General features: G+C 38.3%; 2 protein-coding genes across 4 annotated transcripts; one reads left to right on the top strand and one right to left on the bottom strand.

Moving 5' to 3' along the window:
- Positions 1-4,176: 4,176 nt before the first annotated feature.
- Positions 4,177-11,219, bottom strand: zdhhc16a (zDHHC palmitoyltransferase 16a). 3 transcript variants are annotated; one of them, XM_084735735.1, is made up of 11 exons: positions 11,070-11,219; positions 8,705-8,962; positions 8,420-8,614; positions 8,223-8,311; positions 7,787-7,815; positions 7,559-7,692; positions 6,373-6,456; positions 6,200-6,285; positions 4,777-4,900; positions 4,581-4,651; positions 4,177-4,461 (listed from the first exon to the last, which is right to left on the bottom strand). In XM_084735735.1, the coding sequence occupies exons 2-11, from the start codon at positions 8,936-8,938 to the stop codon at positions 4,359-4,361; spliced, it is 1,149 nt and encodes a 382-aa protein (XP_084591861.1). In that variant the 5' UTR covers positions 8,939-8,962; positions 11,070-11,219; the 3' UTR covers positions 4,177-4,358. The 3 variants fall into 3 exon arrangements, with proteins under 3 accessions (XP_084591861.1, XP_084591862.1, XP_084591863.1); XM_084735736.1 differs by lacking the exon at positions 11,070-11,219 and adding an exon at positions 10,493-10,666; XM_084735737.1 differs by lacking the exon at positions 6,373-6,456.
- A 135-nt stretch (positions 11,220-11,354) lies between these two features.
- mettl18 (methyltransferase 18, RPL3 N3-histidine) lies at positions 11,355-17,962 on the top strand. Its single transcript, XM_084735738.1, has 2 exons — positions 11,355-11,704; positions 16,275-17,962. The coding sequence occupies exons 1-2, from the start codon at positions 11,600-11,602 to the stop codon at positions 17,241-17,243; spliced, it is 1,074 nt and encodes a 357-aa protein (XP_084591864.1). The 5' UTR covers positions 11,355-11,599; the 3' UTR covers positions 17,244-17,962.
- Positions 17,963-17,982: the final 20 nt, after the last annotated feature.

The following is a 17,982-nucleotide window of genomic DNA, read 5'->3' as shown; positions in this document are numbered from 1 at the left end:
TTTCAGATTGCAAACAAGCAGAATTTTAGAATTAAAAAAAAGCTAATTTCGATTACCTTGGTGGAAAAACAAAACTGTATGGGGTTATTATAACTGGGTCATTGTTGCATACGCTTGTATACGGCCACAGAAGTTTTAGTTTGAAATGCAAGACGGAGGTTGTGTTTTTTTTAAAATCACAAGTGTCAATTGGCGTTTCTCCACAACCTAAATGCATTTTAGCCTTTTAATCTGGTATTTGTAATAAAAAAGACCCTTGAGGTTTTACATATACAATTATAAAATGAAGAAACAAACTGTTGTTGATGTTTCTTCCTGCAAAACCAAAATGTTGAACAAAACGGTTATTAAGCTGGGGGAGAACAGGGGTGAAAGTGTCACGGGGACAGCTGCAACATGGACGCGAAGTCCACATGAAGACTTAAGCCCTTGAACCCTTACAGACAGTGTAGGTAGTGTTAGAGTGTGATGGGCTGCATGGCTTAAAGAGGAACAGGACTTTCCAACAAATCAAAGTGATGCAAATGACACAAATACATGTGAAGAATAAAAAATAAAAATATAAATATAAATAGACAATGGTAAACACATACATAAAAAGTTTATTACTTAAGTTGTTTAACTGTGACTGATTGAAGTAGAGAATTCAGTTCTGAGAGAAAAAGTAAGATCTGGAGTAGTGATTTAGAATATTTCTGTTGGTGAATAAAACACTTTGCATAATAAGTTACTGGCCTATTCAAGAGTGCCATCATCTACAGCCTGTTCTTTAAACACTTCTGGGGTTTCCCTGGTAAACGTGTTTGACATCACAATGCAACACAACCGTGGCTAATTTCTTCTAGAGAAGTGTGCATAAAGGGCATAAACGTCCATGAGAGAGCCCTCATAGACAGTGGGACACCCATAAAACCCTGTGCACTTATTGGGAACATGTCTCAAAGTCTGTAAATACATGAGGGTGGATGTTGGAATGGGGCCCTGTAGCTGAAAATCTGCATGATCAGATTCCTCTAACTATTTTGCCATAGTTAGAGGAAACAGTCTATTACACTGTAAAACGAAAAATATGCAACTTCAAGAGGATTAATTTCATATATATCTTAAATAAAATTAACTATCATTTTTAAGTCGATATTGGATTATGTTGTATCCCAATCTGGAAACAAGTTAATCCCATCCATTTAGTCTTGGCACAAAAATACAGTTAACTCCGTATAACCATTGATATGTCTACATGCATTATGTAATATATGCAAGTATGGGTAAACAGAAAAACACCTCACAATATGAATAGCTTCAGGCACTTTGTAAACAGGAGGGTTTCCTTTTGCATTTGCGAAAACCTAAGTCTTCCACAGAGAGTTGTAAGTAGTCCTGACCTCAAGTGTGTATGAGGGAATACTTAACTACACTCTGCAGCTGACGTTGATTGTTCTTAAATGAGAGGACTAAATGAAGGTATGGACATACTAATGTCTACAGGGGTACACAAATTATTTAGTAGTTAACAGAAATTGTGAAATCAAAATAGGGGAGTGTAACACACCAACACACCCAAGTACCAACTGGAAATGATCCAAAATAAGTGAATAGCTTGCTGTTTTAATTCTACTATTGAAATTATGTTGTTTCCTAATTATTGGAATTCATAATCACCTCTACTATGAAGTGAATTGATTAAAAAAAATGTTTAAAAAGGTTCTTTTGTTTATCTGATTTGTTTCTCAGTTATTCTTCCTAACATACTGCACAGCTTCTGACCAAACCATGACATGTTGAGCGCTGACATCTGCTGGGAGGCTGAGTATTGACACGTCTCTGTGTGTGTGTTGGCTGTTTCAGACCGAGTGGGTGGATCTGATGAGCTGAGTGGCAGGGTGAAACAGAGTTGAAAACCTGTCATCATCCCTTAATCTCTTCTGTCTTCATCAGACGACCTCCTACTCTTTCATTCACTCTTTAACCGACAGGACCATCATCTATTTTTAATCGACTGGCAAAAGATTAAATAAATATCTTTGGAATAGTTTCATGCAGGCAATATTTTAAGGAAATTAGAGGGATAACTTTAATGTCTCCTCTTGCTCATTTGCTTTCATCTTTGTGCCATCTTTCCGCACTACTGTAGCTGCTTGCATCTGATGTAATGTATTCATTGGAATTTGCAGATCAAATCTGGTTGGCATCTCAATTAATCCTCCTCTACTAGCAGCGCCTGTCTGAGTCTGTCTGTATAAACAACACGGTGATATAACACCAGAGCTGCTCAGTCTTGTAAAGTGACCCGGGGCCAAAAAACTAAATACCATAACTGATACTTAAAATTGGGTGAATATTTGTACCTTTAAAAATCTGATATATTAAAATGCAATCTGTGCACTCACACAACACTCACAGTCAAATCTTGTTTAAAATAGGGTAATTTAGAAAGATTTATTAACTTAACAGGTACAAAATACAGCAAAATAATAACATTATCATGGTTCTGCAGTTTCCCTTGAAAGTTTGTTTTAAATGATAATATTGGACTGGAGTGTGCATATGGGAAAGGGAGCTTGAGGTGTTGGGAAGAACACTTTTACCCCTCCTAAGTCCCTCCCTATTGGAACCTCGATCAACTTTCTCCCCGTTTCCTGTACTTGGATATGCTTTGTGCCAGGCTCGTCTATGTTAAAAGAAACAATGTTTTGAATATGGTTAAAAGATGTTGCTGAGGGACCTGTAAAAGACTGTAGACATAGTATATCCGTAGACGCTGCACTGGCCTTTGGATCATACGTTGACGTCGCTGCCATTTTTCCCAGGTCAAGACTTACCTGTGACTTTATACATGTAAACTGGGGAGTTGTGGTTTTTCTGAATTAAAAAAAGCACTGTTCATTTCTCAAACAATTTCGATTAGTGCAATTATATTAATTTATGAGAAAAAAGTGGAAGTGAGAAAAAAAGTTTAGATTTTTTTTTCTAACTTGCTTCACATAGATCGTAACCACTTGAATATAGCACGACTCACTGAGATCAGTTGAGAAATAAACCTTTTACTGCTTTTTGTTTTCTTTAAGAAAACTTGCACCTCTACGATTTACGTGTACAAGTTCACAGGTCAGTCTTGACCTAGGAAAAATGGCAGCATAGTAAAAGTAATGCAGCAACAAGCCAAAGCGGTCAATGAGGCGTTTACGTATGTATGTTTCTGTAAAAGACCCCACAACTGTTCCAACTAGTCCCGCCCTACTGTGCTATGATTGGTTGTAAATACTGTCTGTGTACTTGGCTGTGACGGTGAGAGTAATAGCAGTTGGGAGAAATTTAGGGAAATTTAAGGAATTGTTAACTTTGATGACTTTTTATTTTCAGTTTTCAGTCACAGTTCGGTTAGGTGTAGGCACAAAAAATGTTTTGGCAGGTTTAGAAAAAGATTGTGGTTTTATGGTTAAAATACACACTTTCACAACTTTAGAGACTTCTTTCTGTTGATTACCTACACACATTGCTGAAGCAATGAACACTAGCTAATCACAGCACAGCAGGACGGCACTGAGTGGAAGAATCTTGTAGAAAAAAATAATGCATAAAAGACATATAGTCACATCCTAAGTTAGCTGAAGCTAACTTTCACAAAAAGCTGGCTAACTAGCTAGCTAACAGTTGATGTAGATTAGCTAGCTAGTTAGCTAGCATTTTGCTGAAATTAGCTAACTTAAGATGTGACTAAATGTATATATGTTGCTTTTAAAGGTCCCCCAGCGACATCTTTTAACCTTCTTCAAAATGCACAGGAAACAGGAAAAGAGAAAGCTTGCTCAACTGTCACTGGAGCAAAGAGCAAAAAGGGGCAGATCTTAGAAGGGGCAAATTATGTCCTGAACCTTAGTGTAGTGGTTCCCAAACTAGAGGCGTGAACTTTTTTCAGATTGAGAAGGGGGGCATGCCAGGAAAAGTTTGGGAACCAATGCCTTAGTGTGTTTTTATTCCCTTGTTCTTTTGCTTGTGCGGAACAAGAAGAGAGACCTTGCTTAAAAAAATCATTATTCTAAAGGTACTTCAGTCCAATAATATGTCAGTCAGTGCATGTGGCTTATAAAAATATCAAACCCATCATTAGCTCTGAGTCAAGTAAGACCCTTTTTTAAGATTAAGTAAAACCCATGAGAGAACAAACCATCCAAAATGTAGAGCCATGAGCAATGCCACAGTACGTTTTTGAGGTATTGGAGGTTGACATGACCCCATCTTCAGCTGTATGGACCCACCATGCATGGATCCTTTACGCCAACCAGATCAAATGTCCAGAGCAGGTTCGACACAGCAAAGACTGCTGAAATTAGGCTACAAATATGCCTAAGTAGAGTCTGTCATACAGGTATTAAGTCCTTTTTAACTGGGAAGATGTCCCATGTCAAACCGTCACCATGTGGGGTGTGTCCAGAGGGTAGGAGAACACGTGTCACCCAGTGACTAGAGACAAAAGATAAAGCAAAACAGGGATTACAGGAAGTACAAGGCAGCACAGATATGTGACGTAAGTGACACATGACACTGAACAGAAAATCATTACAGATATCAGACAAACACACCTTCTCTTCTCCACGCCAAAGAAGACTTTCCAGTTATTCAGTCTGCCATAGTTATAAGGGTTTCTGTAGACCTGGCAGAGCAATTTAAGAGGAAATGGAGCAATTAAAAAGGTCACTACAATGTAATCATAAATAATCTATGTTAACTTATCAAAACTGAAATTATTTCAGCATTTAATGTATGGAACAGGCTCACCTTTCCTCGTTTTGCCATTCGCTTTGTTTCTTTGCCGTTAATGTGTCTTTCTATGCTGGTCTCTCCTCTGGATATGAGAACTGCATGCCAAAGCGTCAGGGCTCCCAGAGCCACTCCCACTGTGCTAAAAGACCAAAACATGTTTCACTTGATCGGCCGCCAAAATAATAAAAGACAGCCACCTTATCCTAACTTAACACTACATATACTGACAGTTTAGACAAACAGTGTTATTTATAGGGCAGCCTGTCTGGAGTTGACGTGACATAACTCTAGGCAATTTATTGTTCTGTACTACCAGGAAGTGATAAGTAAATCCCTCAATCAGATTGTAAATACCTCTGTCAATGGTACTCGACACAAAGGAACCTAAATGGTTTTTCCATACACTTAATGCTATTGTTTGTTTCCTCTTCCTGGAGCTGTTTTTGTTTTTCACAGCTGTCCCTGCATTGCAAATGGATTTACTATGCAGACTGACATCTCTAAGTATATTTAATTTTGAAACTTTTCTAATGTAAAACACACCACATACACAAAACCTGATTTGAATCAGACCTACTTTACACTTGCCTTGAAATGTGTTGTGGGTGAATGGATTGCAATTGGATAGTGTTTGATCACCTAACAGGTGAAAATGCACTCAAGATGCATTGAGGACGGACTGCAACCCGATTGGCCAATCCTCATACAGCACTAGGTCTATGTGGGCAGGTGACTTTGTCACTGGGTTTAGCAACTTTTCAGACTTTTTTAGTGACTATATTTCTAAAACGCAACTAGCAACAAATGCAGGAGTGAGAGCGACCCTCTTGCTTTTGACTCTTTCGCTAGACTGTTTTTCAAAGTTTGAGTGAGCTTACTCCCTCTTTCTCTAGATTACTACTGTTACTATATATTGGAAATATGTAAATAGCTCATTTGATCTTGCAAATGTCTAAATAGTTTGTTTGAGCTTCTCTCATTCTTTTTCCCTGGATCTCAGTCTCAGGTGTTTGTATATAGAATCATAGGAGTGCCATAAAAAAGAGTTAATCTGCAAAAGAATAAGAAAATAAATGTGGAAATACTAAACTGTTTGATCTAGTAATATTTGAATAGTTTGTTTAATCTTCTCACTTTGTAGATGTTTTCTCCTTTTTTTCTTAAATGGGCCTATGCAGTGTCCCCGTAGTGAGTTTGTGATTATTTGGCTATAGGCAAACGAATGTGTGAAGACGTCATAAACATGCCAGTGGGTGTATTATGTCATGTGGCATCTTTTAGCGGTCTTTAGTCAGATCTCATTGGGGACACTAGAGACACATATTAATACCAGGTGTAAATGTAATCAGGTTAAAGCATATCTAGATACAATCTGAATACAAGACACATTTAAATACAAAGTCTAAAGGCAGCATTAGATGCCAAATAAAATTCTTACCTGGTAAGCACCCACATGTAGATGATGCTCTTATGGATCATCTTATCCTTAAAGGTGTACGGAGGTGCAGGTGTCTGATAGTTGGTCTAAAGAGAGCACATATGAAATAACTAACTGAAAATAAAACACACACACTTAATCATGTTGTTGTGTGTGTACTTTTGAAACTGTACCTGGCCTGGAGGGAGAAGCCCTATAAGCAGCCCCATCCCTGTTACTGGCACCCCTGGCTTGTCCATGTCCAAATGTTTAAAGCGCTAATGGAAGAGCCCACGTAAACAAACCCGGGTGTTAAAGACAGAAACAAGGCAGAGTCAGTCAGGAACAGTTAAGCCCCGCAAAGAAAGACACCAGGCGTCAGGCCTTACAACAGGGTTTGCACAGGTTTAAGTTAAATTTAAGACCTTTTTAAGAACACTGTAGATGCAATTTAGGATTAATTCACATCCATACTGGCAAAGATAGTATGAAGGTTTTAGCCATGTCAGAATCGGGAAACATGGTTTGAAACAGCTCACCTACACCTTCACTGCTTTTCTATGACTGATGTTTAGCTACCGTGTGTCAAGTCCAGTGCTCTTCTGCTTTTAATGTTTGCATAGATGGTGGCTGGTTGGAGTTGCAGGAGTTAACGATGTTCATGCAGAGTGGGTCAGGCTGGGGCCAGAATTTGGTGACACCACTTATATTAATCCAGATTAATATTTGGTGATGGCAGGTGTTTGCTGGTGCTATTTGGCTTGATATATGGTTTTCTGATTTGACACTCTAATGCCTTTATGCCCAAAGTTCCTAGTTTGCTTGTGCAAAGTCCAGCAGGCTATAAATTTGTTATTTTCAACAGGATTAAACTAAGCACTAAACGTACTGTTCTCAAGCCAGATCTAGCTGAACTTGCACTTGCACATATTAAATTAAAGTAACTTTGAAGGTACAAAAAATGGGATTTGCTTGTATATGAATGTTGAGAAAATAAGATGGCACAGGCACAAGGTGGATGGTGAGTGACAACTGAGGGGGATTATTTCTGTATGCATTTTTTTTTAATGAAAATCTTGCAAATTATGCCTTTAACAAAAACATATGGATTGCTGTGTTAGCTCTAATAAAATAAATGAATAAAAAGAATTCTGTCCGGGCTGCACAGTTCACTTTGAAAAAGTAACATTTTTTTCAAAGTCTAATCAAATTTTAAGACCTGTCAAAATCATATTGAAGATATTTTAAGACCTAAAATTCAGATTATTGGATTTCAGACTTTTTAAGGACTTGTGAAAACCCTGTTACAAGGACAAAAATTGTCAAGCAGGCCAGCAACAATAGCAGTCCAACAGTGTGGTACAAGCCCGAGCATCTCACCTCAAGAGCACTGTATGCATCTAGGAACAGTTTTCTGCCACTGATGCTACAGTAGACACAGCCCAAGGTCATGAAGAGGCAGAAGGAGAAGAAGTAACGGTGGTTAAAGTGACCCACGCAGTTATTCAACCAGGCTGAAATGCTGACATTAAGGGAAAGTACAATCTCTTCACAGTCACAATATGTCATTTCCGATACTACAAGAAATGATGTTGGCACAAAGGATACGGCAATGATGGTCCATTTTCAGAATGCACCTGCAAAGGAAAAAGAAAATACACAGTTTGATATTTATACAGACAACTCAGCAAGGCTTTTCCCTGCTTAACAGCCCGCAGCCAAACCAGACCTGCAACCTGTAAATCCACTATCCATCTGCAGAATGTTAGCAATACTGAAGAAGACATTTTTACAGATTTTTCAATTAAGTCAACTAGTAAATTAATTAAGGAAATCCTATGACTATAGATTAACTAAGAACTTATTTAGTTTAATTAAGTTTAATACTCAACCTAACAGTGCTAGGACTTTTTTTACTCCAAGAACTGTGGACATCGATGGTCCAAATTTGACAAGCTAAGAAACACCTGATACTACAAATAAAAAACAAAACAAAACATAAATTAAGGAGATACAGAACAGAAGACAAACAGCACTGACTCACCTGTTACAGATACCACAGTGGTGTGTTCTTGCTGGTTTGGGCATGATGCATTTTTTGCAGACTGCCACAAATGGACTGTCATTTTTTTCCTGATTGAAATAAGACATTTTAGTTGCATTACAAAATCTAAGTTTGATGCAAGGCCAGATTAGTGAAGCTATTCATAGTTCTGCAGAAAAGTGTAGCTGTTATCTTACTGTAGGTGGGGATCCAGGGGACGTCATGGCAGCCTTGTAGTAATGGAAAGCGATCATAATGAGGTTCCAATGTCCATAACAAACGTGCCAAGCGATCCATACAGGAGTGTATGTGTTGAGGACAAGAGGCAGGAGAACCACGTAGGCAATCACCACGATGGAGCTGGTCAGTATCACCACCAGACAAACAAACACCTACCACACAAAGACAGGGGATGCCCATAGTGAGTTTTCTTCAGAGAAAAAAGCTAAAAACTGTGCAGAGTGACTAAGTAAAGCACTTACCGTGCCAAACCAGCGCGTGATATAATCCACAGTCCAAAACACTGGTTCAAAGATTGAGTCGAAAACCACATCTGAGTCTGTGAGGGAGTTAAAGTAAAGTGACTGCACCAGCACACTCATGTAAGCCCATATTTCCCTAATCCACAGAGGCACTCTGCTCCTTCCTCTCCTGGTGTATGAGCATAACCGCACACAACGCAGCAGGTGGAGCACTGAGCTGGGACACCACCGCATCCTGCATCAGTAATATCCACGCACCTTTGAAGAAAATAAAGAAACAATCAACAACAGACTAAACTGAAAGTTTTATTTAAAACTGAAGTTTAAATAATGTGGCAATATGATTAATTGTAACAGTCCATAACCAGTAGTGACCAAAGGTACAGAGTCTAAATGATGTCTGTCTAAATGGTTACTTTCTCCCCTGCTGTCACCTGACGACAATAACATTCATATGAATTCCCATATAGAATTTCCTCTTCATGTTGCACGCTTGGTAAGAAGAGTGAGATCCGTAACATTTGGCTCTGTGTATGTTCATGAAAGCTGAACACTGTAAAAATGTTCATATGCACTGTTATTAAAGATTTCTTTGTCATAATATGTGCATCAGAAAAGTTGCATCCACCATCTTGGTCACTGTCAATATATTTGATCTCTGACATGTCATCTAAATTGTGGTGTATTAAAGTGTCTAAATAATAATTGCACTGTCAAAATTTGTGTAACTGTGTAGAACCTATTGTACTTGTCTTAAGGAAAGGTTTAACTAGGAGCCAACCGACATGGAAGAAAAAAAGTTAACTCTGAGCTCTTGTTGTAACACTGATAGCATGTGTAAAACGTCCATCTACAATAAAAAAAAAAAACAGCAGGCTACAGTTAACAGTTATTTTCATGCAAGTTTTTCTTGATTAATCAAGCAATTGTTTGGTCTTTAAAATGTAGTCAAAAATTTCCATTGTTATCTCCTAAAGCCTAAGGTAACTTAAACAGGGCTCAACAATAAGAATTGCCCGGGGCAACTACAATGCCACTTCTGGAGAGTGGTAAAAAACAAACACATTGTTCTTGTAGAGTTTCCAACCTGACACACATGGTTAACAAGTCTGTCTCTGGGAAGGAGGGGGGAGGTTGTTATACCATTTTCCATATGCAACAATGTTGCTTTACATCTATGACAAACTGTGTCCCTCTTCTGATTCATTTTCTTAAAGTAAACTTATACTAGAGCTACAACGATTTATTAAGTAACCGAATAGTCAAGCCACAGAAAGGTAATCACCAACAATTCAATAATTGATTAATAATTTAAGCAACTTTTTATGCAAAAAAAAGAAGAAAAAGAGCTGTTTTAAGCCTATCAATGTGGAGTTTTGTTACTTCTCTCTGTATATTATCATTTTAAACATCTTTGGGTACTGGGGTGACAAAACAAGACATTGAGAAACTGGGATGGATTTTCCCTTCTTTCTGGGATTTTATCAACCAAACGATTAATCAGTTAATGTAGAAAAACTGGTGGATTAAACAGTAATGAAATTGTTAGCTCTAGATGAAAACATGATTGAGCAAGTGGAATAAAAACATTAATGCTGAGTCCTGCTTAAGATATAGAAAAGCAGCACTTCCTTTCAAGTGGGAAGCCATAAGCAGACAATGTTTGGCATTTTAGCTTGAAAAGCGACTAAAACAATTAACTGATTCAGATCAGAGTGGTTGCTAATTAAACTTCTGTTGATCGACTAATCGTTTCAGATCTAATCCAGTGTAATATATCAAACTTACCCTATGCTGAATCTGGGAGCCAGTCTGCTTGGATTTTTTGGCAGTTAAGTTGTTTATATAATTCATCCCCATCAGTCTGTGGCAGCTGACACTTTAACTTTAACTTCAGCTACAGCTTAAATGTGTAGATGAGCAAGTCAGGGCATCAGTTGGTGAATAAAACAGAAATATATAGGTAACCAAGCGAGAATGAAAAAGGGACTGGCAGAAACTCTTGCCTTGCTGCATTCCAGACAGGGTGGAGTCTGGGTGGAGATCGTACCTGAGGTGACAGGGGCAGTGGTCTGGAGTGGAGCTGACTTTAATCACCAGCAGCATTCAGCTTCACCCCATCAGGTAATGTCAGGCTATTTAAAGACCATTACGAGGCAAATTAGCCGAGATGTCACCTCAGAAAAGCCCTGACATTTCATTTGTCCACAATACAAACTGCTGTGGACAGTCGCACAGAATCCTAACGCTCCCAAATCCCTTTTGTTTGGATGTCATACACTGTTTTCCTATTCAAAAAACCGACGCTGTGTGCTGCCTGCTGATATTTAATGACAGATTCAGATTTATTTAAGGGAATACTCACTGTTCTATAAAGGCAAAGAAGCTCCCGAAATCACCTCTCCCGTCGACATTTTCCAAAGGAAGGCAAAACGGGATTATAGCCACATATTAGTGGAGAAGAGCAACATCAGGGACCTTCTGTGACAGTTTACAGATCTGAATCCTGATCCGGATGTAGTGCGCATGCGCCAGACTGCCAGCGAAAGGCATCATGGTAAAATGAGTCAGGAACTAACTACAACATTTCAGACACGATTGGTTTCTTCGGAAATTTACATTTATGTGCCAAAATGTCTTATGTTATAACAATTTAAACCAAATTCCACCTAAACAGATTGATAACGGTTACTTTCTTGCATTGACAGAAAGGTGACAAGCTGGTGGTCCGCTACTATGGTGCTCGGAATTCTGGGATTTGAAGTTCTTACTCGCAGCGGCTGTGCTAAGCTACATTCGCACGCCAGTTTGCCGTTCGCCATGTGCAGCCTCCGGTAAAAGGGGGGCACCAGCTTTCTAACCTCAAGATAGCTGCATGCCGTGTTGTCTGTCATCATGTCATTTTGTTTTAACTTCGAAGTTCCAGCAGAAACAACAAACCCGGACGAAGTGGATGGAAATGAAGTGCAAAACAGAAAGAAAGACAATGCTGCTAAATCTGTGAGTAAAGTTAGCTGACTGAAAATGTGACTCAGGTTAAGGAACTCAAAGTACAGTACTCAGAGAACTTGTCTCTGGACTCTCGGTAAAGCATTAGGTTCGGCTGGCTTAGACAAGTCTTAAAAAATAAAAATAAACAAGAATTACTTTACTACACATACCATCAACGTTGCATTCACGTCTGTGGCATTGGAAAAGATAGTAGTGAAACAAGTGAGGCCACATCAAAGCAAGGAGAGCAAATCCGTCAACTTTATTTAAATAACTGCACGTCAAAGTTCAAAGGATGCAATGGTTAATCGATTACTTGTCAACTTTTTAATTAATTGCCAAATATACTGATCATCAATTGATTCTCAGATGCAAGCTTCTTAAATCTGAGTATTTTCCGGTTACTCAATGACAGTAACCTAAATATCTTTGGGTTGTGAACAAAATGCATTTTGGGGATATCATCTCGGGACTGGGGAAGTTAATCGACATTTTCACAATTTTCTGACATTATATGGATCAAACAACTAATCAACTCATCAATAAAGTAATTAACAGATCAATCAACCATGAAAATAATTAGTTGTAGCCCTAGAAAGTTCATTCTTAAAAAAAAAAAAATCTGAATTTAAGGGCAAGGTGTCAAAAAAAGAAGTAACACAAAAGAGACTGGGATAGGGATATGATGTGTCTCGATACTGTACTGTGATCTGTTATGATATCTGCGGCAATTTGTATGGTTAATTATTTTATTGTATTATTTTTTATTTTATTTTATAAAAGGACTGCTACTGACCACTGCATTATTTGCAATTATTGTGAAATTGCACAGCTGGAAAACAGTAAGGAAAAACATATTTAAACAAACAAAATTTTCACATCAGATGTATTATTTAATAAAAGACATTTTTATATATTATTATTGCTGTGGAAACACTGTAATCCACAAAATGGAAAAGTTACTTGTAGCTTTAATATTATGATTTAGTATCATGGTATTTACACACCATGAGTTTTTGTACTGTTACAGTACCAGTAAACTCATTAAAAAAGACAAAACTGATACATGACTCAATAGCATTTCTGGACTGGCTGATGTGTAGGTCAAAACACCCCTAAGGCGGAAAAAAAATCTGTTTCAGAGGTTCTCTGGTCTCTCAGTTAACGTGGATTAATGTGGTATGTACCCATCATATCATAATGATTAATAATTTATCTTTTCATATATTCATTTTTACGGGCTAGAGTTTAGAATAAATTAAAGGATAGAATAGTATTTGCTTTACGATTTATCTAGCTATGTAAATTAACCTTTCTTCTGTTACAGTAATACAGGGAAAGTAAAGTTGCCCTTTGAATGGAGCACAGAGGAGAAGGGCAGGGACAGACCCCCTCACACAAACACACACACCACAGATATGCAGATTATTTAACTGAGTAATTTCCACTGTATGAGTGGTTCCGTCACAATCTATGAATTCCTCTGATAGATGTGCAACCACTAGAGAGCGTAGGTTGACAGTCTCCTCGCCCACGAGCCTTGACATCACAGGGCGGAGGCATGTCAATTAAAAGTCATGGCGGAAATCAAGCTCATACTGATAGTGGACTGCAGGAGTGGTTGTTGGCAGACACCAAAGTTTTGACATTCACAAATCTCACAAGGCATTTTTATCTAAACTGTTTATCTTAACCACTCCGGTGGGTATGACCTCATCGGCAGTTTGATCAACCAGTCCACGCACTGATGTTTGCAGATGGTGTTTCAGTCACACAGTGAATCACATGGCTGATTCGTAACCGTCAACTTCATGAGCCAGTCAGTAGTCATTGTTAGTTGAGCACATTTTACAGAAGTGAAAGCTTGAAGAGGGTAACTGATAGTGTAGTATGACGATGTTTTATGTGGCAGTCTTGTCCTGATAACACGGATACCAAATATTAATCTTTTATTACATAAATTATTAATTGTGCAAATAAAAACCAAATATTTTGGTACTAGAATAATAAAAAGTTGTTTTATTTTGAATTGTTTTATTTTTACAGTGAGGTCTTCAGAGGTCACGATCAGCTATTGGTTGGTCAGTCTATGTGCTTGACACTCCCATTTTTCTGCAAAGAAATAAAATAAATTAAAAAATGACTGATGCGAGATGAACAGACTGAAAACTTTATCCTGTCAAAACAGCAGCTGACAAAGTTTTCCTCTGAGGACCATAATTGCCAGGGCCCAACCAATACTGGACTTTTGGGGATGATACCAGTATCAATATTTGGTAGTAAAGAACTTATGATTTTGATATGGCCAATATTCTTTGTACATAATATAATAAACAGAATATAGAATATACATAAACACATTTTTGCTATGATCCTTTTAAATTAGTTAATGTTTATGACAAAGATATGTGAAGGAGGGAGGATATTTTACAGAATTAAAAAAAAATTTAAACAAAAAAAATTACAAAAATGATATCAGGGCACTGAAAAAGTAAATTTTTCACTGGTGTTTTTAATAATTACAAATAACTATAAATAAAAAAACACAAATAGTGCAAAATATATGTATATATTAAACCTGAATTAAGAGAAAGAAGAAAATATAAAGAAATTAAGGCACATATTGGCCAATATCGATTTAGACTGATATTGCTGTGATAGGCAGACATCAGGCCATACTGTTCAACAAATATGTGGACTGGGCATCAGTATTTGCAATTGAACAAAAGGTAATAAATGTATTTATGTTATTACAATACTCATATCACAAAATGCTTAAAATCCTAATAACAAAGTATTGTGATTATATCGTATTGTGGGGCTTCTGTTTAATTCCCATCCCTCATGTTCACAGTGTTTCTCATCCAGAAGGATCCTATAATAACAGATCGTCTGCTTCCTTTGAGCTCACAACATTGATTTGATTTCCTCAGCAGGTTTCACGAGAGCCACGTTAACTGAAACTTGTGGGTTTTGAGTCAGTTTTAACCAGTTCTAAATGTACTGCATTGTTAGTAAGAATTAAACTAAGTTAATAAAATAAAATAAAATAATAAAGCATGTTAGTAAGATATTGTATGTGCAGTGATTTGAATTAATTTAATAAAACAGTAACAGTGTACATTTTGTTTCTGAGTAAAACAGCATATTTATGACGCCCACAGTTTGTAGGAAGTTCCTATAGACCCCTTCAGAGCTGAGGTCATGTTTATGTCATGGTGTTAACTGGAGGTCAAACAAAGGAAAAACTGGAGGCAAACAAATCACTTAAGTGTAGTAGGCCACCTAACCGAGTTTAAATGTCACTGTGCTGTGTTGTTGGTTGCCAGAATCGAGAAGCAGTGGTTCAGAAATGTTTTATCACATGCCAGCTGCCACTGCTAGTCATAAAAAACAAAGATGGTCATAACATGGATGTGGTTAAAGATGAAAGCTTTGTGAAACAACAAACTAAATTCACAAGAAGTCAAGAAAGGAAGTATTCTTAAACATTAAATCAAAAAAATACAACTGATCATCTTCTGCATTAAAGTTTTATCCCTTTTCACAACTGAGACGAGCTTTAATTGCCTTTTCAACTCCATAAAACACACTTCATTTAAACCTGACAGACATAAGTACAGTTGTAGGAGAGAGAGGGTGAACGGGGTCGCCATATTTTTGTTGACCACTATTTTCTTTGATCACTGTAATCATTTTGATCATGAGTTTGTGCACGGTATCATGAGTCGATTATTCTTTTTTGTTAATAAAAAGTTAAACGTATTTTTTCGTATCTGAGGATTTTTTTTTCTTTTAATTAAGCTCATCAGACAGAGTAGAAGGCCCAGCCTCAGCCTCTCAGCGACTCTTTGTTCTCCAAAGTCGCTACAAAAATAAAACTCCCCAAAACCGTCTTGGTCACTCTGTCCACTGTTGCCAACTCTATATAGTCAATAGTCATGTCCTGTAGGCAGTTTTCCTCTCGCTTGTCCTCCGGCTCAGTGGGTGTGTACTGTATTGCTGAGTGTGTCACGGAGCAGCGCCTGTCACTCTGCAAACGATTAAATTAGCAAAATAAGATGACAGAATCACCCAATGATAGTCGATACATCCGTCCAGTCGCCATGACATTGCTTACGTACCTTTACAGCCTGATACTTCAACAATTTTACAACAAACAGCAACTTTTTTGTTGAAAAATTATGTTATTAATTGACAGTTCAATTCAGATGGGATCAAAAAATCAGTCTTTCACCATTGACTAGAATTTAGATTTTTTTTTTTCCCAAAGTAAGCACAGGAAGCAGTGGGAGTTGTTTTGGTCCACCCACAAAATAAGGTTATGATATTTGCCAAGTGAAAAATGGTCTATGAAGAGAGTTGGTCTGAAAATTTCATGCTACAAGTTGTTTTCCTCTGACTGCACATTCCTCAGCGTATTACTGATTTATATCTGTAATGCTGAGTGTGCCTCAAGCCTGGTATTGTCAATATAAAACACATGTTGCCTCCCTTCTTGTCATTTCAGACACATACTGTATGTATGTGAGGGAAGACATTTGTTCCCTAACCATGTTTACTGCCTTTTATTTTTCAGACTGGCAATGAAACCAAACCGGCAGAGCCCGTAAAAGAGTCCAAAGAGCACCTTCCCTTATCTGACCCGCAGTTCCTCCTCATGGATGCTGTCGCTGAAACCGTTACCATAGGAACTCTTCCTCCCCTTCACTTTCTCAACGAGACAGTTTTTGAAAAGACGGCCCCTGAGAGGGAGGACGGGGAGAAAATTCTCTCCCGCACCGCGGAGCAGAGGTCTGATCTCATCTCTGGCGTGTACGAGGGCGGGCTGAAGGTGTGGGAGTGCACTTATGACCTTCTGGAGCTGATTGAGAAAGACGGAGAGACGTTCGGGGGGAAGACGGTGTTGGATTTGGGCTGCGGTGCAGGGCTGTTGGGGATTTTGGCTCTGAAGAGAGGAGCCAGGCAGGTCCACTTCCAAGATTATAACAGCACAGTTATTGAACAGCTTACAGTGCCAAATGTAATACTAAACTGCCAAGAGGATGATGAGGTAGACAGCGAAGATGACAAAGAAGGGAGGGGCAAAGGAAAATTACAGCAGGAAGATGGTGGAAAAGTGAAGGCGAAAGAGAAACAGGAGGTAAAAGATGGCCACCCACCACCTAAGAAGAGAGCTGTAGACCTATCCCAGCACCCATTACTCTCAAAGTGTCGCTTTTTCTCTGGTGACTGGAGCACATTTCTTGCTTTGGTTAAAAAGGAGGACCCACCACCCAAATATGACATTATATTCACCTCAGAGACAATCTACAACACTGCATACTACTCCACGCTACATGAGACCCTCCACAAACTGCTGGCACCCGGTGGACTGATCTACCTCGCCACCAAATCCCACTACTTTGGCGTAGGTGGTGGGCTGCACCTGTTTGAGACGTTTGTGGAGCAGAGGGGGATTTTCTCTGTGGATCACCTTTGGGATGGGGAGGAAGGACTTCAAAGACATGTAGTAGCTCTGCGATTTAAAACGGCAAAGGACGGTTGAATAAGTAAAGCAGTCCTGGATTTAAGATGCAGATACTGTCAGGGAATCTTTCAAGATCTGCTAAAGGGACAGTTCACCCCAAAATCAAAACTGCCTGTTTTTCCTCCTATCTGTAGTTTTGTTTATTCAGTGGACTAGATGGCTGTTGGCTTCTCGTAATCAAAGCGCCAAAAATTAGATCTCATAAACTCAGCACTCAAGATAATCCACAGACTTTGTTGTCAACAGTTTCGTGAAGAACTAGTTTCCTTTTGTGGCAGAATCCACTGAAACTACTTTCTTTCGGTGGTAGAATTTACTGTAACTATTTTCTTTCTACAAGAAAGAAAAGGTCTGTGGATGATTTTGAATAACTAGGTCATGATTTCTAGAAAGAGACGCTGGTGTTAAATTTTCCAAATGTATTTTTTTTTCCAGTTTGAGCACCAAGAGCTGAATGCCATTTATTTCCATTGTACGGCAGACATCTCTACAGCCGAGCTCAGCAACTCGCACCACAACTGTCTAGACGCATAAATAGCACTACAGGTAAAAAAAAAAATGTACCTTTGATTTAGGGGTGAACTGTCCCTTTAAAAAATAATGGTGATTACTAGGGGTGTCATGATTGCATTTTTATTTTAAACTTCTTTTTTTCAATGGCTATGCCATTGTTAGACCATAGATTCTTATAAAGATCAGCAGATGGTTGATAATATTTATTGAATTTCAGGGTTTAATATTTAAGTTTTTGGGACAG

This window comes from Lutjanus erythropterus, chromosome 14 (assembly GCF_056507025.1).
Source record: "Lutjanus erythropterus isolate fLutEry1 chromosome 14, fLutEry1.hap2, whole genome shotgun sequence".
Classification (NCBI taxonomy): Eukaryota; Metazoa; Chordata; class Actinopteri; order Lutjaniformes; family Lutjanidae; genus Lutjanus; species Lutjanus erythropterus.
This window is presented reverse-complemented; position numbering and strand designations above follow the sequence as displayed.

Coding starts and splice junctions, on each gene's coding strand:
- zdhhc16a (XM_084735735.1), bottom strand. CDS start 8,938: ATGCGGTGGTGTCCCAGCTCAGTGCTCCACCTGCTGCGTTGTGTGCGG. Junction 4,901..6,199: donor TACATGTGGGTGCTTACCAG/GTAAGAATTTTA, acceptor TTGGTCTTTTAG/CACAGTGGGAGTGGCTCTGG. Junction 4,462..4,580: donor TTTGGCGTGGAGAAGAGAAG/GTGTGTTTGTCT, acceptor TTTTGTCTCTAG/TCACTGGGTGACACGTGTTC.
- mettl18 (XM_084735738.1), top strand. CDS start 11,600: ATGTCATTTTGTTTTAACTTCGAAGTTCCAGCAGAAACAACAAACCCG. Junction 11,705..16,274: donor AAGACAATGCTGCTAAATCT/GTGAGTAAAGTT, acceptor TTTATTTTTCAG/ACTGGCAATGAAACCAAACC.